Raw genomic sequence first — 23,339 nt, forward strand, 5'->3', positions numbered from 1 at the left:
TTCTCTAAGGAATGGCAACCTCCTCTGGTCCAGGATAAAGCATAAAGTACAGGGATACACTGTAATGAAATATGATTTGTCAGCTGTGACAGACAGTGATGTGTTTTAACAGACGAAATGTTCACTTCCATGGGGTGTGGAGGATAAATGAGGAAACAATTCTTGGAGAAAGTGCATCTGAAGTGGATTTTTAAATGGACCTCTTAGGTTGCAAATGGTAGAGGTGAGCTTTAGGTTAAGAGAAATAGCATCAGCATCCTGAGGTAAAGCTCTGTGGAGTTGGGTAGTAGGAGATAAAAGCTGGAAAATGTTAAGTTGGAGCCATTATGGAGGCACTTGAACAAAAGATTTTTGAAGAACTGTTTTGAGCTGTGCTTTATAGAGGGTTTACTTGGCGGAGGTTTGCAGAATGGGTTAAACAACCAGTGGATGGGCAGGCTTCTGCTAGAGGACAGAGGCACTGAAACTAAGGTGAAGGGGACAGTAACAGAAAAGGACAGATGGGGGGGACCCGAGGACTTGAAGGGGATGGATTTGTGGGAGGTAAAGCAGAGTAATAAGTGCCTTGAATAGCAGAGACTGTGAGAGGAGCTGACTTGGACTTGTGCCCACAGGGCATCATGGCACTGATCTACTTGTGTGTGGAGGACATCTTCCAGCTCATTAACTACTACAGCTTCAGCTACTGGTTCTTTGTGGGGCTCTCTATTGTGGGTCAGCTCTATCTACGCTGGAAGGAGCCTGATAGGCCTCGTCCCCTCAAGGTAACTCACCTCTATCCTACCTTTTGTTGTACAGGATTCTTCGAAGACTGTTTATTTAGAAACTACCTTTGCTTAGGACTTGGTGGTTGTGTGTTGAGATGAGGGAGTAGAAAGACGACTCAGTGCTTCGATCTGCCCAGGAGGTGGGGTGGTGTTAGCTGTCAGTCTTGAGCTGTCTAACCTCCAGTTGTTTCCTCTATGCCCTTAGCTCAGCCTTTTCTTCCCGATTGTCTTCTGCCTCTGCACCATCTTCCTGGTGGTTGTTCCACTTTACAGTGACACCATCAACTCCCTCATTGGCATTGGCATTGCCCTCTCAGGCCTGCCTTTCTACTTCCTCATCATCAGAGTGCCAGAGCACAAACGACCTCACTGCCTCCGAAGGATTGTGGGTAAGCCTTGGATCCTCAAGTCAGCTCAGCTACTGTACAGTGTGTTTTTGTTGCCTTTCCTGCAAATCTTGTCTCCTAAGTCACCTTTGCCATTGCTCTCGTGTTGTTAACTCTAATGCTTCCCTTAATTGTCCTCTCGGGCCCAGTCCCATTTAGTGCCACCTGAACTCAGCCCAGCTGACCTCTTCTCAGTTTTGACTCAAACTTCTCATTGCAGCAACCACCACAAGGTACCTCCAGGTCCTGTGTATGTCAGTCGCTGCAGAGATGGACTTGGAAAATGGAGGAGAGATGCCCAAGCAACAAGATCCCAAGTCTAACTAAATACTACCTAGAGTCTGAGATGTGGAAAAGCAAGGGCCTCCTGTCTCCTACTGGCTGGAGCCATGGATACTGAAAAGGAAAGGTCATTTGTTTGGAGGCACCTGTCCAGAATCTTGGTCTAGACAGCTTCAACAGCTTCTGAACCTGCTTTTAGGGAGATGGAAAGTAATTTATTTGTTTTGCTACATACTATTTCAGATTTTTTTTGAAAGGACAATAAATAAAGCAAACTACAGTGGGGACCATGTCAGGTGTGGGCTTGGTTCTAGTAGCACATTCCCATGTGTTAATATATTCCCTCACCTCTGGGTGTGCCTAGCTACTCTTTTACTTTAGAAGGGCCAATAATGCTCCAAACTTCCTGTCTCCTTTAGAGACATGAAATGTCATAGGTGCTAGACAATAAAAAGGTTATATTCCTAAGCTTTGAGTGGTTTCATTTTATTTGGTGTCTTTGGGGCAACTCCCACTAGCCTGGAAGGAAGAATAAAAACAATCTTATGCTGAAAGTACCCAAGTTGCTGAAGGCTGATGCAGCCAATACAAGAGAACACCTAAGATGCTGTAGCAAAATTTGTTACATGAAAAATGTTTGATGTTTTATAGGTAATCTTGGGGTAAGTAAATGTGATGATTTTATTTAGATTTTATTTAGATATAGTCTCAATCTACTGGGCATGCCTCCATGACTGCAATGCAAAGGTGGATGGAACAACCCATCTGTGGGATGGAGGTCTAAGCTGTTAATGTCAGGTGGCAACACTGAGACACTTCCTGAGAGCACAGGCAAATAACAGGACACCCCCCCCCCCAACCCAATCCATTCTTCAGTTTTCTGAAGCCCACACACTGTTTCCGTTTCCCTGTTGAATAAGTATGAGGAAGCAGCATGTAGTACAGAGGTTTACTAACTCTGTAGCTGGGAAGATTACCTGGCTCTCCAGTGCTCTTTCACACTTAGGTCTAAGAGTCTGTAGTGGAATCAACTTTTAAAACATCTCCATGTTCCACAGTTTTTAGGTCTGGGGCGAGGACTCAGTCAAACCTTGCTCTGAGGCTGAGTCTGAAGAGCCCATTCCTGCCAGTGTGAGCAGAGAATGCAATCAGCCGAGTGTGTCACGCCAGGGCAGCGTGGGCTTTGCTTTGGTCTTGTTCCTGTCAGAGGCACTGGGAGGGTGATTCTTTCCATTCTGTAGAAGAGGGTTGTGGGTAAAGGTCTGTCGTAAGGGACCTGGGGAAAAGAGAAACAAACCTTGATGAACAGAGACAAGAAAGAAACAAGTGAGAGAATTTAGCCTGAAAAGGGGATTTACCCCTGGCTGCCAGCTCCAAGTGATTCTGCATGCGTCGCTCACGCTCTTGTAGCTGGTGTGCCAGTTCGGCATTCTTCCAACCTGGATCAAGAGGAGTAAGACAGCTAATCCTGTACCCGTTTTTAGACCACTTTTGCCTGATCCTGTTTCACAGAGGAAAGGCCCTTACCTCTTTTGAAGCTCTTTAAGAAGCCTTCCCGTGGAAGTAACTTGTTGGAGTCATGCACAATGCGCTGGGGGATTTTAAATACTGTGCGTACAGCTGGAATCCGCAGGCAAGCCACCTGGCCCAGGGAAAACATGTTGGAGGAGAGCCAGTACATGAACACTGCCTGGACAAGAAAGAACCATGGTCAGCTTGCTCTGTGACAGTGGGGCGAGGAAGGACTTGGAGCCAGCCTCTGAGCCACTACCTACCGAGGGGAAATGGATAGTTATGGGCAGGACTACCAGGGGCATCAACCTGGTAATATTTCTCATCCACTGAAGGTCAGAACTTTGCACACCAGTCTCAGCACCTAACTGTCAAAAAAAGCAGATGAAGAGTAGTAAATCCATATTAACTTAAATATATCTAGGTCACATTTTTTTATCTACCAACTCTATTTTTCCAGGAAGTGAAGAATGACGATTCTGTACAATTACTTTACCCTACTCCCCATTTTGCAGGTTTGGCACTTGGCCAGCCTGCACTTACCTCAAGGACACACCACATTGAAGCAGTGACTACCAGTGGTAATATGTAGGTGGGGTCAGATAGCGTGAGATCCTGGAACCACCAGAGGCCACCAGTCTGCAGGCTGGGCACAGGAAGATTGGCCATTTCTCTCAAGGCAATAAAGAAGGAGATGAAGATCGGGGCCTATTACACAGGACATTTTCATCATTCCATTACTGAAAACCATGTATAATATCACCACCTGCTTTTTTGGGGTCCAGGGCATGAGACACACACAGGAGGTAATGATTGATTCAGGATAAAATAGGGGCGATGTTTTCACTCACCTGAGTCAGAGGTAGAATGAGAGGTCTAAAGAGTTTAACATCATGCTTTTTCTGGTAAAAAGTCATCTCTGAGGAGGCCCTGTAAACTGTGAAGTGAGGGGAAGTTAATGGTTGGGCTAATAGTTTGATGAAGGTGGCCATCCTCATCACCAGGCCCATGAAACTCCTAACTGCCCCTGGCCAGTCACTGGAAGCATTAGGTCCAATAAGTAGGTTAATCTTTAGAACTTGTCCAGCTGTAGCAACTCCTGATTTAGGTTGTTCCTTTCCCTCAGCAGAATGTCAGGAAAAGTGCCAATGTGCTCCTCTCCCACACTCATTCTGCCATTGACTCACACTCAGCATGGTCTCCTGCCAACTTGGCCTCTCTGATTCGAGTGGTAAACTTCTGAATCTCTGGTAAGTGGTTGTGGATCTTGGCTGCCTCTCGTTGGCCCTTTATGATGAGAGGAAACACCAGGCAGCGGGCAAGGACTGTACCTGGAAAACACAAACTAGGACTGGAGCAAAATTAAAGCAGTTCTACAGCTAGAAAGATGAAGGTTTTTAGGTCCTTACTGAAAGGGTCTCTCTTACTCCTGTCTTTTCTATACTGTGACTAATGCCCAAGGGCCCAAAATAAAAGGCAGATATGATTTAGCTCCTTCAAAGTGCAGACCTCTGCTCTGATATCACAAACACCTAATATTACCTTTTCTAAGCAAATGACCAGGAATACTGTTTATTTCTTTGAACAAAAAGGTGACAGAAACCACTTTTCCGGACCAATGCTTTCCAAACTTTTCAAATGGAACTTCCTCCCCGACCCCTAACTCTTAAGTGTAGCTCCAATATACATATTAACAGGTAAAATGAAGCTGCCCTAGGGGGTAGTCTGGCTATAAGACTGTCTAAGCTTTGACTATGGCTTTTCTCACAGGCACCTTTAAAGAAATCTGGGGCTTCCAGGAATGAAGTTTGAAAGCGACACGGTCCTAAGAAATCCCTGGAATAGGAGGTAATCACAAGCAAGTGGGTTGACACTAGGGGTAGGGGTAGGGGTAGGGGTGGTGAAGATATAGGTTTAGGCTTTATCAACGTTACAGTGGGTGCTGTGGAGTGGAAAAAGAGGGAGCTCAGGATGGAACCCAGAATACCAGCACTGAAGGGACAGGCAGAGTACTGGACAATGAGATGGGAAGTTGTGGTCAGAAAGTCAGGAAGAAAATCAGGAAAGACTGTCACAAAAGCAAAGGGATAGAATTCAAGGTCTAAAGTGTCTAACATAGGACCTTGGGCCCGAGAGGGGATCAAGGTGGCAGAGAAGGAAGATTCTGAGCTTACCTCCTCCCACTGACACACCAAAATCTACAACTACATATACAGTAACTATCTCTGAGAACAAACTGAAGACTAGCAGAACAGATCTTACACAGCTAAGGATATAAAGAAAAAGCCACACTGGGATGGGTAGGAGGGGTGCAGACATGGTCTAGTCAGGACCCACCCCTAGTGAGGCAACAAGCAGGAGAAATACCCCAACTGTGGGGCCTCCCCGAGGAATGAGGGGTCTGTGCCCCACATTGAGTCCCTCAGCATGGGAGACCTGCACTGGGAAGGTGAGCTCCTGTAATGCCTGGTTCTGAAAAACCCATGGCTTACGTCTGGGAGAGCCAGAGGGCAGTGGACACCAAAGGATGCTCTTAAAGCGTGTGTGTAATCTCACTTGCTTTGAATCCCTGTGCAGAGGTAGCACTTTGAAAAGTGCCTGTGGCACATGTGAAGGAGATCCATTAACCAATTTTAGGGTGTGTGCTGGACAGAACAGTTAGAATGTTCTCTGGAGAAAGAAGTTACTGGTAGGCACCATTTCTAACACTCTCCATCTATTGTGCTGACACCAGCTCACTCTGTCCTGGTGTTCTCCTGTAAACTTGCCCCACCCAACCCACCTGCCAAGCACTAACTACCTGTCCCCCCTTCCCAGCAGTCTGTAGCCACATCACATCTGGCAAGCAGCCTTGGCAGATACAAGTACCCCCTGACCCCAAACAAGGCAGCCCCTGCAATAGGGGGCAGCCCCACACACTACAGCCTACAACAGTCATAGCTACATCTTGGAGCCAGCCACAGTGGAGACCTGCCCTGCCAACCAGTGTGCCCGCAACTGTTGCACAGGTTTCACAGCCAGAGGGCTACAGGGCCAGGCCTGCTTGCCAGCATGCTCAAAGACAGTCATGTGGGGCGACACCCTGCATACTAGTGAGTTCACAACAATCATGGCCTAGCCACAATAGGAGGGTGCATGTAGCCCACAGAAGGGGTACCCCTGCAGCATCTGGCTTGGGTGACCATGGAGGTTTACACTACTGGGCCCTGTAGGACACCTGCACAAAGCCACTCCTACAAGACTGGGAGACATAACTGATCTACCTAAATACATGGAAACAAATAGACAGGCAAAATGAAGCAGCAAGATTAATTACAAGAAGAATATTTTCCAAATGAAAGAAAAAGACAAAACCTCAGGGAAAAAACAAGCAAGATGGAGATAGGTAATCTAACAGATAAGAGTTCCAAGTAAGGGTAATAAAGATGCTCACCAAACTCTGGAGAAAAGATGAAATCAGTGAGAACTTCAACACTGAGATAACAACAATAACAAAAAAAATCAGAGCTGAGAAACAATAATTGAAATGAAAAATACACTACAGGGAATCAACAGCAAATCAGATGATGAAGAATGGCTCATCAATCTGGAAGACAGAACACTCAGAACAGCAAAAAGAAAAAAATGGTAGTTTAAGGGGTCCCACAAAGAGAAGAGAGAAAGGGAAAGACACCTATTTGAACAAATAATGGCTAAAAACTTCCCCAACCTGCTGAAGGAAGAGATCCAACTCCAGGAAACGGAGAATCCCAAATAAGATAAACCCAGAGTCCCATAGCAAGACACATTATAATAAAAATGTCAACAGGTAAAGAGGAAATCTTAAAAGTAGCAAGATAAAAACAACTAGTTATGTACAAGGGAACTCCTATAACAAGGCTATGAGCTGATTTTCAGCAGAACCCTACATGTCAGAAGGAATACTATATATTCAAATTGCTGAAAGGAAAAAAACTTACAACTAGTAATACTCTACCCAGCAAGACTATCACTCAGAATTGCAGAGGAGGTAAGGAGTTTCTCAGAAAGGCAAAAGCTAAAGGAGCTCATCAATACCAAAATGGCTTTACAAGAAATGTTAAAGGGACTTCTTTAAATGGAAAAGAAAATGCCATTTCCAGAAATAAGAAAATTATGAAAGAAAAAATTTCACTGGTAAAGGCAGATACAGTAAAGGTAGTTGATTAACCATCTACATAGCTAAAGTTAAAATACCAAAGTAGTAAAATCATCTGGACCTACGAAAGTTAGCCAAGGGATACACAACATAGTAAGATATAAAATATGATGTCAAAGACATAAAATGTGGTAGGAGGGAAGTAAAAATGTAGTGCTTTTACAGTGTGCTTAAACTTATGTAACCATCATCTTAAAATCAACTGTTATATACATAAGATGCTGTATATTCACATCATGGTACTCACAAACCAAAAATCTACAACAGATACACAAAAGGTAAAGAAATGAATACAAGCCTAACACTAAAGAAAGTTACCAAATCACAAGGGAAAAGAACAAAAGAACAAAGAGAATAACCACAAAACAGCCAGAAAACAATCAACAAAATGGCAATACACACATACCTATCAAGTTACTTTCAGTGTAAATGGACTAAATGTTGCAATCAAAAGCCAGGGTGGCTGAATGGACAAAAAACAAGACCCAATCTATCTGCTGCCTATAAGAGACTCACTTCAGATGTAAAGACACACAAAGAATGAAAGTGAAGGAATGGAAAAAGATTCAATTCAAATGAAAACATAAAGCTGGGGTAGCAGTACTTTTATCAAATAAAGACTTTAAAACAAAGATTGTAACAAGACACAAAGCATGGCATTACATAATAATAAAAGGATCAAGGGATCAATCCAACAAGATTGTGTAACATTTGTAAATACCTATGCACCCAACATTGGAGCACCTAAATACATAAAGCAAATATTAACAAAGGAAGAAATTCACAGTAATATAATAATAACAGGAGACTTTAACAGCTCACTTACATGAATGGACAGAAAATTTGGAAAATAGGGAAACACTGCCTTAAATTACTATTAGAACAGATGGACTTAATAGATACATACAGAACATTACATCCAAAACCTGCAGAATACATTCTTTTTAAGTGCATGTGGAACATTCTCCAGGACAGATCATATGTTAGGTCACAAAAGTCTCAATTAATTTAATACTGAAATGCTTCAAGCATCTTTTACAACCACAATAGTATTATACTAGAAATCAATTACAAGAAAACAGCAAATGCAAATGCATGGAGGCTAAACAACATGCTACTAAAACCAATGGGTCAAAGAAGAAATCAAAGAGGAAATTAAAAAAAATACCTTCAGACAAAAGAAAACAAACACAGTGGTCCAAAATCTATGGGACAGAGCAAAAACAGTTCTTAGATGGATTTACAGTGACACAGGCATACTTCAGGAAACAAGAAAAATTTCCAATAAACAATCTCTAATGTTAACAAGAAATAACAAGTGTTGGTAAGATGTGGAGAAAACAGAACCCTCATACATTGCTGGTGGGAATCTAAGTTGGTGCAGCCACTATGGAAAGCAGTAGAGAAGTTTCTCATGAAACTAAAAATAGAAATACCACATGACCCAGCAGTTCTACTTCTGGGATTTGCCTGAAAACAAAATCACTAATGCAAAAAGATATAGGCATTCTTACGTTTATCACAGCATTATTTACAATAGCCAATATATTATGGGAGCAGGCTAAGTGTCCATCAATAGAGGAATGGATATATGTGGTACATAAATATAAACACAATGGAATATTACTCAGCCATAAAAAAGAATGAAACCTTGACATCTGCAACATGAATGGATCTAGAGGGTATTAATCTAAGTGGAATAAGTCAGAGACAAATACCATGTGATTTCACTTACATGGAATCTAAAGAAAATGAACAAAAACTGAAGTAGACCCATCAACACAGAACAGACTGGTGGGCCACAGGGAAGAGGGTTGGTGATGGGTTAAAAAAGTTAATGGTTAAATAGGTGAAATTAATTAGAATGTCTGGTTATCTTGACCTGGGCAACAGTTACATGAATATATAAACATCAAATTCATCAAGCTAAGATTTGTGTATTTTATTGTATGTACCTCAATATAAAAATAAAAAAAAAATAGGTGAGGAAAAAGCAATCTAACCTTACACCTAAAAGAACTATGAAAAGAAGAACAAAGTCCAAGGTTAGTAGAAAGGAAAAAATACAGGAAGTAAATGAAATAGAGACTAAAAAGACAATAGAAAAGATCAGTGAACCTAAGAGCTGGTTCTCTGAAAAGATAAAATTGATAAACCTCTAGCTAGACTCATCAAGACTCTGGATGTAAATAAAATCAGAAATGAAAGAGAAGTTACAACCAATATCACAGAAACACAAACAATTATAAGAGACTACTATGAAAAAGTATATGTCCACAAATTGGACAACACAGAAATGCAATCTTCTCAGACTGAACCAGGAAGAAAATAGAAAATCTAAACAGACTGATTACTAGTTGCAAAATCAATCAGTAATCACTGGCAGTTAGAATGAGGGGGTGGTAGTAAAAGGCAGATTGCTGAGGGCCAAAGAGTAGAAAGAAAGAAGTAAGCCCACTGGATGCAGAACACTTTTTTAGTAACAGCTATGAAAGGAAGAAGAAAGATAGCCAAGTAGTTAAAGGTGAAGTAAGGATAAAAGAAGGGATTTTTCTTCCTAAAAAATACATGGTACTGTTGAGCATGTTTGTATGTTCAGAGCAGGGTAGTAAAGACAGAGGCTGAAGACAGGAGAGAGAAAGGAAGATCACTGGAGGTGTAGGACAAAGGAGAATTTAAAGCATTGTTTTCGCTTACAAGAGGAGCAATGTGGTTATCTTCCCAATTTTGGGATGTGATGACTGGCCTGACTTCTACTCTCCTAAATCAGGGCAGCCTCATCACTGATGCAAACAGGTCTTCTTCTAACCCGTGCTCACATTCAATTATCTACATTTCTTGAATCCCAGATGATTTAGTGGTTTTATAACTCCCTTTAAGAAAGATAAGTACAGTACACTTAAGTATCATGAGCTTCTACACCTCACTGAATCATCTGCTTTTCTGACTCCTGAACTTCAACTATTTCCTCGTTCTCCTCACAGAATTGCTATCTTTAAAGTTTTATCCCTAAATCCTCATTTCCTCTACCCTTATCCAGGATGTATTCCCTTACATGCAGCAATGGCCCCCCACCAAGGTAGGCCTAGGTTAACATGCATAAATTCCAGGAAGTTTTGAATCAGTCCTACAGGGGTGTATGACCCCAGCCCCAGTTCAGCGAAGCTCTGTTCTGCAGCAGCTTGGACTACATCTGCAGTCTCTCCAGAAGCAACCTCAGTTACGGCTGTAGGTGAGGGAGTTGCAGGAATGACTGGAGGGGCCTGAACCTGTGCAAAAGGAAGCCGTGTGTAATAGTCAGTAGGGGGGGGGGACATACAGAAATCAAGAGTCCCCTCAAGATAACCAGTATTGATTTGTTCCCTTGACTTCCTACTTCTCATTCTTCCAGGTCATCTTGCAGTGTCCACAGAATTCAAAGCTTAAAAAGGACATTCTTTTTCCTCCCCTCCAGGCAGGAAGAGAAGTTAGAGTAAGAGTTCATGATTTCCCTTCATGCTGGGAAATTATTTCTTGTATTACTGTTTTCCAAACTTCAGTCATTTGGCTATCACTGGCACAATTTTGCATATATTGAAATTAATATAATTTTTCTTCAAAATAACTCAGTTTTTAAGACCAAAATATCTACTCGGTCTCATTCTAAGAAATACTAATATCCATGAAATCATGGATATGCAGGTTATAATATGGATATGCAAGTATAACTTGGTTTGGAAGTTATAATTTTTTTCTCATATGCATACAACTGGAATCACATCTCATATCGCCTTCACTGGCTTGCTACCATTCTGGCAAACACACACACAACACCTTGTGTATAAAGTGAATCTCTCTTGCTGCACTCTCAATTAGCTCCCCACTAATCTGATAATCTGGCCCAAGCAGAGATGCTATAATGTTGGGGAGTTGGGTGGATTGTGGACAAAAACTCTGCTCCACACTCTCTCTTTCCATAGTCAGAACAAAGTAAAAACAAACCAAGTGCTCTTCTTAACGATGCAGGGACGAAATGTCTCTTACCTGGGCTTCTGCAAATGAGATGGCAGAGGTACTGAGGCCTCGGGGGTCGGGGGCTGATAGGAGGACATAATGCGGGCGCCCGCAGCACCGGCCGGCAGGGATCAGGAGACCCGTAGTCAGAGGTTTCCGTGGCCAGTGCAAGGGCCCTGCGACGCTGTGGAACTGAGTGGGTAAAAGCGGGATGGAGCCCTTTTATCGGCGCCCATGGAGCTCATCGTGCTCACTCCCCATGAAGCGGGCGGCCCACTGCTACAGGTGAGGGCGGTGTATCTCCGACTGGCTGGCTGGCCCGCAGGCACGCAACTGGGGAGTCCTGGGTCTCCGCTACCGCAGACCCACCCCGGGGCCCAGAGGTCCAAGTTAAGGTTTCCTTGATAGGCATGAAGGCTGTTCCCAGGAACAGACAACGACGCGGGGCCGCTGAGCCAGCGGGATCCGTGACGTAACCCTCCCGCGTCCCCAGGGGATCCGAAGTCACAAGACGCAGGTCCCGAAGAGAGGTCAGCTTCTGCTCTTGCCCCCGGCACAAGCTGACTCTGGCTAGGTCACAGGTGCAGAGTAGAGTCCCCGCGCCCCGCGCTGGGGTCCCCTTACCTCACGCCCGAGCCGTAGCAAACGCCGATACTCCTGGGGTCCACAAACCAACCGCGACGCCATTTTCCCGTGCAGAGGAATTGCGTTCGCGCCTGCGCACTAAGAACCGCAGCGCGGCGGAGGAGACCCTTTCGGAAACGGGCTTGAAGCCTGATCTGCAGACAAGATCAGATGGTACAGGAGAGCGGAGCTTGGCCGCCATGCTTGAAGTGGGTAAGAAGCCGCCAAGGTCCGCGTTAGCAAGATGGCGCTGAGTGTTTTCAGGAGATTCAAGTTGGGAGCTACGTAAGCGGCCATCGTTATTCCCTGGATAGACCTGGGAAGTTTTCCTCCGTCTTCTAAATCCGCGCTATTCTTCTCAGATTGGTAGTTGGAAAGTAGTCTTCGGCCAGTGTTGGCCACCCCCGGAGTGGGTTTTTCCTGTCTTGTGGTATTTGAATCTTATTGTTGGATAATAGTTGCAATCGCAGATTCAGTGAAATTTGAGGGTAGTCTGGAGTCTGACAAATTGAGGGAAGGCAGTTTCCAGAAAATATTTTCTTACATAAAGAGACAAAGCTTCTAGAGGGGACTCCACCTTTCCCTTTTCCCTTCCTTAGTTGGGGATATGTGAGGTGCAACTTGTGACCAGGAGGGGACAAGTCTAAAGAAGAAAAAGCTGAAATGCTGAATATAGTTGTATGGAAAGGTAGAAAAATGAGAATACATGTCATTAAGCTGCTGGACCAGGCTTGGAATTGTAAGGCAGAAAGACAAGATATGAGCTGGTGGAGGGAGAATAAGGCCAGTGGAGCCCACTAAATGGGACCCAAAAAGAGTTAACCAGATAAAACCAGAGAACCAGAAAGGACTCAGAGTTAGTTAATTAGTTGAAGTTTCAAAGGCCAGGAATGACCTGGAATGTCCGGATATTCACCAGAAAGCGGTAAGTCAATCAGGTACTTCTCTGCCCTACCCCATGAGGCAGAGCAGGGAAATAGGACAAGGTCATGCCGTTGTAAAATCTACTTAGCCTGTGAAGAAGGCTCAGTTTATTCTAAAACTTAATCTATATGCTGTCTTCTTCTTCTTCCAGCCCCTTAATTAAGTAACTTTGTAACCGGGACAGGTGATAGGCCTCTGAAGTGCAAATGAACCTATGTGGATAAGGAATGCAGAGATCTGGATCAACACAGTTGCCTAAATAAGCCTATTAAGACAAAGCTTGAAAGGAATTATGAATCACTTGTATACATCATGTCTTATGCTGACACCTACCCAAAAGCCCCATAAAACCCCAGACCTTAAACCCTTAAGTGGGCCTCCCCTCTGAGGTTGCCCACACTCCCCTTTCTTCTAGTTTCACTCCAGAGAAGTAGGGAGGAGCTACTGAGAGCTCTGATTTGGGCTTGCAAGTTTTCATCACTTGGGTGTCCTGGATAGGACGTCAGCTGTGTACGATCATGCTCACTAGTAGACTACCTGAAAATCTCCTTTCTTTGCACTTGGGAAGTTCCCAGAATATAATCTCACTCCATACAGTGCTCTATGGCTCCCCCAGATCCTGGGGTGGTAGGAATTTATTCCCACACCATGCAGATTCAAGAGGGCACTGGATTACAGGGACCCTGGCTTTAGGAGTCAACAAGGGATTTGCCCCATGCTGAGCAGGAGTTCAATGAGCTTCAGGCTTTTTGCCTTTGTCTACCTGGACTCTGGCCTGCTCCTCCCTTGGAGTGTATTCAAATAAAAGTTTCATTCTGCTTTGCTACTTTGTCTCTGCTTTTCAATTATTTGTTGCAGTGGGGACAAGAACTGAGGAAAATAAAAGTCAATTCATAACAATCACCTATAGATAATTAAAGATCTTTAGTGTCTAGACTCTAAGCCTCTGTGCTCAGGGTTCTGTTTCTTGAAGCTGAAAGCATTATAAATATATATGAGGGGAAGTTCTCTTTCCCCAAGAAAAAGTATACTGCTCAGAAAAATTGGAGTTTATTATATTTGAACTCTCAACTACACAGTATTTTTTTTTTTTAATAGAGTGTTTTTTGAATAATAGTATAGTTTGGGAAAGATACAATAGCCTGAAGTAATTTCAATCATTGCTACTTTGGGGTGGTAATGAATGTACCTGACAGAAATGATAAAAATAGAAATATAATAAAGACTTAGTAATAATTAGAGGTTATTGCTGTGGGTCTCAGATTGGGCATGGAGCTGGAGTAAGAAAACAGGTCGTCACAGAAAAGTAGATTATAAAACGGGAGCCTTTATTTTAGCCAGCTGCGTCTGCCAAGGAGCAAGCTCTCCAAGTGCAGCCCGGAGCCCCTGTTACAACATCCTTTTAAGCATTTTTACCGCATCCTGCTCAGTTTTTGCAGCTTTTCCGCCTTCGCCTAAATTCAGCAAGCTATATTCCTTGTTTAGTGCCCCGGGGGCTTAAGCATCCTGTTTTGCCCACCTGCTGCAGGAAACGTGATACTGCTGGTCTCTAACAAAGCAATGTATAGAAGCAAAAATAGCGTGGAGTTAGTTGAACATCCTGTTTCTCATGGGATTTATATCTTTTCCTTTAGTTTCTCAGAAGTTGGTACGTGACTAGGGTCTGGGGCTGACTTTACAGAGAGCTTTGTGTCCTATTTTTATGTCTGAAACTGCTTCAGCCCCTCACAGTTATGACCTATCAGTCACATATGTTGGGTACCATTGTGAACAAGATATTTAATGCAGTTAAAGGTAATAACAAATACACAGCTATAGGACACTTCGAAACAAAACCCCGAACTATCCTATGGTAGACTTTGGTGCCCCAAATGAACCATATCTCCAAGTATTTGCACGCTTGTTTAGTTTTATACAGTCACTACGGAAGATAGTATAGAGTTTTCTCAAAAAATTAAAAATAGAATTACCATATGATCCAACAATTCTGCTTCTGGGAATATATCCAAAAGAAATAAAAGCACTATGTCAAGGAGATATCTGTACCCTATGTTCATAGCAGCATTATTTATAATAGCCAAGACCTACATGGAAACAACCTAAATATCCATCAAGGGATGAATGGATATTTATATAATGAAATATTTTTTTGGCCATGAAAAGGGAAATCTGTCATTTGTGACAACATGGATGGACCTTGAGGGCATTATGTGAAGTGAAATAAGTCAGAGAAAGACAAATACTGTATGGTCTCACTTAAATTAAACTTAAAAAATTAAAAAAAAATCATAGAAAAAGAGATCAGATTTGTGGTTACCAGAGGCAGGGGTAGGGAATAGGGTACTGGATGAAGGTGGTAGTCAGAGGGTACAAACTTCTAGTTAGAAAATAAATACTGGGAATGTAATGTACAACATGATGACTATAGTTCACACTGCTGTATGTTATATTTGAAAGTCATTAAGAGGGTAAATCTCAAGAGTTCTCATCACAAGGGAAAAAACATTTTCTTCTTTTTCTTCAATCTATATGAGATGGATGTTAACTAAACCTATTGTGGAAATCATTTCACAATGTAAGTCAAGTCATTATGCTATATACCTTAAACTTATACAGTGCTGTATGTTATGTATATCTCAGTAAAGCTGGAAAAAAGTTCTCAATACACACAAATTGTAACTACGTGAGATGATGGCAGTGTTAACTAACTTGTGGTAATTATTTCACATTGTATACGTATATCCGATTATTATGTTGTACACCTTAAATTTACACAATGGTGCATGTCAATTATATCTCAATAAGTCTGGGAGACAAAGTTCTGAAGAAAATAAAAAGATTTTTATTAGAATTAATAAATTTAGCAAGGTTGCAGGATATAAGGTCAATATGCAAAACCAACTGCATCTGTACAATAAAATGAACAATTGGAAAAAAACATTTACAAGAACATCAAAAACAAGAAAAATCTATGGGTAAATTTAACAAATATGTGTCAGACTTATACACTGAAACAAAATATTGCTGAGAAAATTTAAATTTTAAGTTAAATTTTATTTTAAATTACAAAGAAAAATATTAAAATATTAAATTACTGAGAGAAAGTTTAATTAAATGAGAGATATACGTACCATATTCATGGATGGTAAGACCCAGTATTGTTCAGATATCGATTCATCTCAATTTTTTTATAGGAATCCCAATAAAAATCCTAGCATTTTTGTAGAAATTGAAATGTAGTTAGTACATTTATATGAAAAAATTTAAAAGACCTAGACTAGACAGAACACTTTTTGAAAGAGAAGAAGAACAAAGTTGGAGGACTTACATTTATTTAGGACTTAAATAGTACCTAATTTTAAGACCTACTTTAAAGCAACAGTAATCAAGACAGTGTTGTACTGGGATATGAATAGACAATTTGATCAAAGGAAGAGAACAGTTTCCAGAAGTAAATCCATATATATGATCAATTTATATCTATAGCAGTGCCAAGGGAATTCAAAGAGAAAAGGAAAAGCTTTTCAACAAATGGTGCTGGAATAACGGATATTCCTATAGAAAAAAATTCTAACTCCAACTCTTAGTTTGTACTGTATATAAAAGTTAACTTGGAGTAGATCAAATTTCTAGACTTAAAAGCTAAAATGATATTTTTTCTATAAGAAAGCAGAAAATAAAACTTTGGGAACAGGCAAACATTTCCTAGACAGGACCTAAAAACGCTAGTCATAAAAGACAAATTTGATAAATAACAACTCGTTAAAAGTAAAACAGGACCTCTGCTCTTTGAAAGACACTTTTAGAAAAATTAAAAGACAAACAGACTGAGAGAAAAATAATCACAATATATATCTGACAAAGGATTTGTATCCAGAATATGTAAGTGACTTCTTATAATTCAACAATTAAAAGCAAAACAACCCAATGAACATGGGCGAATATTTTGAGCAGATATTTCACAAAAGAAGAAACCAGAAAGAATAACCAAAAATTACATGAAGAGATACTCAAAATCAGTTATCAAGGAAATGCAAAATAAAACCACGATGATATACCGCTACACACCTACTAGGATTGCTGAAATTAATCCATTGACAATACTGAATATTGATTGGGTATGTGAACCAACTAGAATATTCATAAATTGATGGTAGAAATGAAGAGTGATATAATCATTTGGCTGGTTCCTATAAAATTAAGTGCACACTTATTATATGACCAAGCAATTATGCTCCTAGGTGTTTATTCAAGAGAAATGAAAATATATGTTCACAAAAATGCTTGTACATGAGTGTTCACAGCAGCTCTATTCATAAAACACCAAACTGGAAACAATCCAAATATCAGTGTGTGAACAGATAATTCTAGTATAGTCATATATTGGAATACTACTCAGCAATAAAAAGGAATGGACTACTGATACACAGAAAACATGGGTGAATCTCAAAAACACTATGCTGACTGAAAGAAATCAGAGAAAAAAGGATACATAATCCCATTCCATTATATGAAGTTCTAGAATGATAAAACTAATCTGTAGTAAAGAGAAAACAGATCAGTGATTGCCCTGAGCTGTGGGTGGGTTGGTGAGGGTAGAATTAACTGTGGAGGGAACATTTTGTGATGATGGACCTATTCTATATCTTGATTTTGGTGGTGATTATATAGGTGAATATATTTATCATAACCACAAACTGTTCAATTAAGTGGGCACATTTTATGTGTTAAACATCTATAAGTGAAAAAAGTTGGTGCAAGTCATTGCTCTGTCAAAATAATATGTTTGACTCAGTTATCTATATATTTCAAGTGAAGAAATTTTAAATTTAATTCTTTGGATAATTACATTTTCATCCTGCATGGATATTCATTCTTTGGTGCCTTATGAGAGATACAAATAAAGTGCTTTGGTAGTTCTGAGGAGAGAGATTATTTCCAAGAGAACATCATGGGTGGCTTGATGGAGGAAGTCATTTTTAATCTTGGCTTTAATTAATGGATACAGAGAAAGAGAGATAAAGAAAATGATATGACATTCCAAGCACAATGAACAATAAAGCAAAGCAATATTGCCTTTTGAAAAAAATATACTGTTTATTTGGAGAGACTCGAAGTCTGCATTTCACGGTTTATTATATGATATCTCTATTTTAAACACCTATATGTAATTTTCTGTCACTTTTAATTATGCATGGATGATTTCTCCCTATGCATAATGTTGCTTTTGCTTGATCAGGAAATCCTTGAAAAGATGTAGTCTCTAGGAATTTATTAACTTAAAAACCGGAACCAGCTATGTTATAACTAAATAATTCCTGCCCTTAGAGGAATTTACAGTATTATGTAAAAGGCTTCTCATTTTTTCAACAAAATATTTGTTGAGTGCCCATTATGTACCTGGCACTATTCTAGGCAATCAAAAACACCCTGCAATGAATGAAAAGCCAGTTGGGTAGAAAGTAAGACATCAGTGGTCCTATTTAGTTTTTCTTTTAAAAAGATACGTATTTATACATAAATATTAATCTTCCACAATTTTTCTCTTGTTCATTTTTCATCACTGTGTTAAACACGCAAGGATACTGAAAAAAGCCTCAGAGGAACTTATAATCTAGAAATGGAGAAAATACAGTATATGATATGATTAGAGTATTTTTCAAAGGAGTGTATAATGAAGTTTTAGGTAACAGAACACAGATTAACTGTGAGGGCAAAATTAACATGGGCCAGAATAGTCCTGGGAAATTCATGAGAGGCCAGTGGATGAGATTTTCATTGGTACTTCCAGGCAGAGGGAGCAAGATAAGAGGCATGGAAGCAGCAATGAATGTGGTATGAGGAGGACATTATAAGGACTGGTCTGCAATAGAGTTTAACCCTGTAATTCCTTTACAAAGACTTTATCCTAAGAAATTAATCAGTTATATGCATAGATGTTCATTATGGTGTTATTTAAAATGATAAAAATTGGAAACAATCTACATTTGAAGAGTTTCTTCTAAAAATAAACTATATTCAAAGATGATCATTACAGTGTTATTTGAAATGACTGAAATTAGAAACAGTCTACATTTTATGCACCTCTCCTATTACCCATGTACCTATTGCTCTGACTTACTTTGAGTGGTTTCTGTTTTCTGGCTGGAACCTAACTAATATAGCTCAAAAACTGTGTCAGTTACTGAGTACAGTTGACCCTTGAACAACATGGGTTTGAGTGTACTTCTAAGTGTCTACTTATTTGTGGATTTTTTCCAGTAAATATATTGGGAAAACTTGGAGATTTGATATTTGCAACAATTTGAAAAAGCATTTTCTTTTTTCTCCCTTACGTTAAAGAATATAGTATATAAAACATACAACACTCAAAATGTGTTAATCAACTGTTTATCAGTAAGGCTTTGGTCAAAAATAGGCTATTACTAATTAAGTTTTTGGGAAATCAAAAGTTATACCCAGATTTTTTATTGCACGGACGGGTCAGTGCCCCTAACCTCAAGGGTCAACTGTAATTGTCACTTAGCTGAAGACTCAGCTAAACTGGAGCTGGCATTCTACAAACTGCATTTCTGCTTCACCAGCTGGGTCCATGTTAAAACTCTGCCATTAAAGGGTGCTAGAGGGAGACTGGCAGGCTGAAGGAGGGAGAAATGAGTTGCTCTTGTTTCTTCTCTGTGGGCTTCTTATCTAATTGCATTTCCTGGGAGCAGCGCTTCTTCAGCAGCTGCCGAATCAATTTTTTGCCAACACTTGCAGGCCAATTTTTTTTAACTTTTTTTTTTGGTATCATTAATCTACAATTACATGAAGAACATTATGTTTACTAGGCTTCCACCTTCACCAAGTCCCTCCCATATACCCCTTCACAGTCACAGTCCATCTGCGTAGTAAGATGCTGTAAAATCACTACTTGTCCTCTCTGTGTTGTAGAGCCCACCCCATAACCCCTCCACATTATACATGCTAACTGTAATGCCCCCTTTCTTTTTCCCACCCTTATCCCTCCCTTCCCACCCATCCTCCCCAGTCCCTTTTCCTTTGGTAACTGTTAGTCCATTTGTAGGTTCTGTGATTCTGCTGCTGTTTTGTTCCTTCGGTTTTTCTTTGCTCGTATACTCCATATATGAGTGAAATCATTTGGTACTTGTCCTTCTCCGCCTGGCTTATTTCACAGAGCATAATACCCTCTAGCTCCATCCATGTTGTTGTGAATGGAAGGATTTGTTTTCTTCTTATGGCTGAATAATATTCCATTGTGCATATGTATACCACTTCTTTGTCCATTCATCTACTGATGGACATTTAGGTTGCTTCCATTTCTTGGCTATTGTAAATAGCACTGTGATAAACATATGGGTGCACCTGTCTTTTTCAAACTGGGCTGCTGCATTCTTAGGGTAAATTCCTAGAAGTGGAATTCCTGGGTCAAATGGTATTTCTATTTTAAACATTTTGAGGAACCTCCATACTACTTGCCACAATGGCTCAACTAATTTACATTCCCGCCAGCAGTGTATGTACACAGTTTTCCCCACAACCTCGCCAGCATTTGTTGTTGTTTGTCTTTTGGATGGTGGCGATCCTTACTGGTGTGAGGTGATATCTCATTGTGGTTTTAATTTGCATTTCTCTGATAACAAGCGATGTGGAGCTTTTCATGTGTTTGTTGGCCATCTGAATTTCTTCTTTAGAGAGCTGTTTATTCAGCTCCTCTGCCAATTTTTTAATTGGATTATTTGTTTTTTGTTTGTTGAAGTGTGTGAGCTCTTTATATATTTTGGATGTCAACCCTTTATCGGATTTGTCATTTATGAATATATTCTTCCATACTGTAGGATGCCTTTTTGTTCTATTGATGGTGTCCTTTGCTGTACAGAAGCTTTTCAGCTTGATATAGTCCCACCTGTTCATTTTTGCTTTTGTTTCCCTTGCCTGGGGATATGTTCATGAAGAAGTCACTCATGTTTATGTCCATGAGATTTTTGCCTATGTTTCTTTCTAAGAGTTTTATGGTTTCATGACTTATATTCAGGTCTTTGATCCATTTCGAATTTACTTTTGTGTATGAGTTTAGACAGAGATCCAGTTTCATTCTCTTCCATGTAGCTGTCCAGTTTTTCCAGCACCATCTGTTGAAGAGACTGTCATTTCCCCATTGTATGTCCATGGCTCCTTTATCATATATTAATTGACCATATATGTTTGGGTTAATGTTTGGAGTCTCTATTCTGTTCCACTGTCTGTTGCTCTGTTCTTGTGCCAGTACAAAATTGTCTTGATTCCTGTGGCTTTGTAGTAGAGCTTGAAGTTGGGGAGTGAGATCCCCGCCACTTCTCTATTCTTCTTTCTCAAGATTGCTTTGGCTATTCGGGTCTTTGGTGTTTCCATATGAATTTTTGAACTATTTGTTCCAGTTCATTGAAGAATGCTGTTGGTAATTTGATAGGGATTGCATCGAATCTGTATATTGCTTTGGGCAGGATGGCCATTTTGACGATATTAATTCTTCCTAGCCAAGAGCATGGGATGAGTTTCCATTTGTTAGTGTCCTCTTTAATTTCTCTTAAGAGTGTCTTGTAGTTTTCAGGGTATAGGTCTTCCACTTCCTTGGTTAGGTTTATTCCTAGGTATTTTATTCTTTTTGATGCCTTTGAATGGAACTGTTTTCCTGATTTCTCTTTCTATTAGTTCATTGTTAGCGTATAGGAAAGCCACAGATTTCTGTGTGTTAATTTTGTATCCTGCAACTTTGCTGTATTCCAATATTAGTTCTAGTAGTTTTGGAGTGGAATCTTTAGGGTTTTTTTTTTATGTGCAATATCATGTCATCTGCAAATAGTGACAGTTTAACTTCTTTACCAATCTGGATTCCTTGTATTTCTTTGTTTTGTCTGATTGCCATGGCTAGGACCTCCAGTACTATGTTAAATAACAGTGGGAAGCGTGGGCATCCCTGTCTTATTCCCAATCTCAGAGGAAAAGCTTTCAGCCTCTTGCTGTTCAGTATGATGTTAGCTGTGGCTTTATCATATTTGGCCTTTATTATGTTGAGGTACTTGCCCTCTATGCCAATTTTGTTGAAGAGTTTTTATCATGAATGGATGTTGAATTTTTTGAATGCTTTTTCAGCATCTATGGAGATGATCATGTGGTTTTTGTCCTTTTTGTTCATGTGGTGGATGATGTTGATGGATTTTCAAATGTTGTACCGTCCTTGCATCCCCGGGATGAATCCCACTTGGTCATGGTGTATGATCCTTTTGATGTATTTTTTAATTCGGTTTGCTAATATTTTGTTGAGCATATTTGCATCTACATTCATCAGGGATATTGGTCTGTAGTTTTCTTTTCTGGTGGGGTCTTTGCCTGGTTTTGGTATTAGGGTGATGTTGGCTTCATAGAATGAGTTTGGGAGTATTCCCTCCTCTTCTATTTTTTGGAAAACTTTAAGGAGAATGGGTATTATGTCTTCTCTGTATGTCTGATAAAATTCTGAGGTAAATCCATCTGGCCCAGGGGTTTTGTTCTTGGGTAGTTTTTTTTTTCTCCTTTTTTAAAATTTTTTTATTTTTTTTGAGAGGGCATCTCTCATATTTATTGATTAATTGGTTGTTAACAACAATAAAATTGAGTATAGGGGGGGTCAATGCTCAATGTACAATCATTAATCCATCTCAAGTCTAATTCTCGTCAGTCTCCAATCTTCTGAAGCATAACGAACAAGTTCTTACATGGTGAACGAATTCTTACATAGAGAATAAATTGTTACATGGTGAACAGTACAAGGGCATTCATCACAGAAACTTTTGGTTTTGATCACGCATTATGACCTATAAACAATCAGGTCAAATATGAATATTTGTTTGATTTTTGTACTTGATTTATATGTTGGTCCCACATTTCTCCCTTTATTATTATTATTATTATTATTATTATTATTATTATTATTATTATTATTTTATTTATTTTTTTTTTTGAGAGGGCATCTCTCATATTTATTGATCAAATGGTTGTTAACAACAATAAAATTCAGTATAGGGGGTCAACGCTCAATGTACAATCATTAATCCATCTCAAGCCTAATTCTCGTCAGTCTCCAATCTTCTGAAGCATAACAAACAAGTTCTTACATGGTGAACGAATTCTTACATAGTGAATAAATTCTTACATGGTGAACAGTACAAGGGCATTCATCACAGAAACTTTCGGTTTTGATCATGCATTATGACCTATAAACAATCAGGTCAAATATGAATATTCGTTTGATTTTTGTACTTGATTTATATGTTGATCCCACATTTCTCCTATTATTATTATTATTTTTATTTTTAATAAAATGCTGAAGTGGTAGGTAGATGCAAGATAAAGGTAGAAAACATAGTTTAGTGCTGTAAGAAGGCAAATGTAGATGATCAGATGATCAGGTGTGTGCCTATGGACTAAGTATTAATCCAGGCTAGACAAGGGCAGCAAGACATCCACGGATGCTGAAGATTTCTCTCAAAACACCTCTGTTGATCCCCAAATTCTCTCCTGATGGCCCCCCTGTGACGTGCCTGTCTTAGGTTGTTCCTCCCTTGAGGAATCTTACCCGTCTCTGGCTAACCAGTCCTCTTCCGGGGCCATACAGGGAAATGTAAAGTTGGTAAGTGAGAGAGAAACCATATTGTT

General features: G+C 40.0%; 2 protein-coding genes and 1 long non-coding RNA gene across 12 annotated transcripts in view; 2 read left to right on the plus strand and 1 right to left on the minus strand.

Annotated features, from left to right (window-relative positions):
- Positions 1-1,903, plus strand: part of SLC7A7 (solute carrier family 7 member 7) — a 31,793-nt gene extending 29,890 nt beyond the window's left edge. For all 8 annotated transcript variants that reach the window (XM_037017548.2, XM_037017546.2, XM_037017547.2 and 5 more), the window contains 3 exons: positions 615-764; positions 973-1,156; positions 1,374-1,903. In XM_037017548.2, coding sequence (XP_036873443.1) covers positions 615-764; positions 973-1,156; positions 1,374-1,480 — 441 coding nt within the window. In that variant the 3' untranslated portion in view covers positions 1,481-1,903. The remainder of the gene's footprint in view (positions 1-614; positions 765-972; positions 1,157-1,373) is intronic.
- Positions 1,904-2,370: 467 nt separating this feature from the next.
- On the minus strand, positions 2,371-11,932 carry OXA1L (OXA1L mitochondrial inner membrane insertase). The gene is made up of 10 exons (XM_017645678.3): positions 11,742-11,932; positions 11,148-11,309; positions 10,180-10,393; positions 4,135-4,278; positions 3,799-3,884; positions 3,491-3,655; positions 3,211-3,315; positions 2,963-3,125; positions 2,794-2,874; positions 2,371-2,711 (listed from the first exon to the last, which is right to left on the minus strand). The coding sequence occupies exons 1-10, from the start codon at positions 11,802-11,804 to the stop codon at positions 2,584-2,586; spliced, it is 1,311 nt and encodes a 436-aa protein (XP_017501167.1). The 5' UTR covers positions 11,805-11,932; the 3' UTR covers positions 2,371-2,583.
- LOC140843112 (uncharacterized) overlaps positions 11,816-23,339 on the plus strand; it is a 62,456-nt gene continuing 50,932 nt past the window's right edge. For all 3 annotated transcript variants that reach the window (XR_012120608.1, XR_012120609.1, XR_012120607.1), the window contains exon 1: positions 11,816-11,954. This is a non-coding gene — a long non-coding RNA (uncharacterized lncRNA). The remainder of the gene's footprint in view (positions 11,955-23,339) is intronic.

This window comes from Manis javanica, chromosome 8 (genome assembly GCF_040802235.1).
Source record: "Manis javanica isolate MJ-LG chromosome 8, MJ_LKY, whole genome shotgun sequence".
Taxonomy (NCBI): domain Eukaryota; kingdom Metazoa; phylum Chordata; class Mammalia; order Pholidota; family Manidae; genus Manis; species Manis javanica.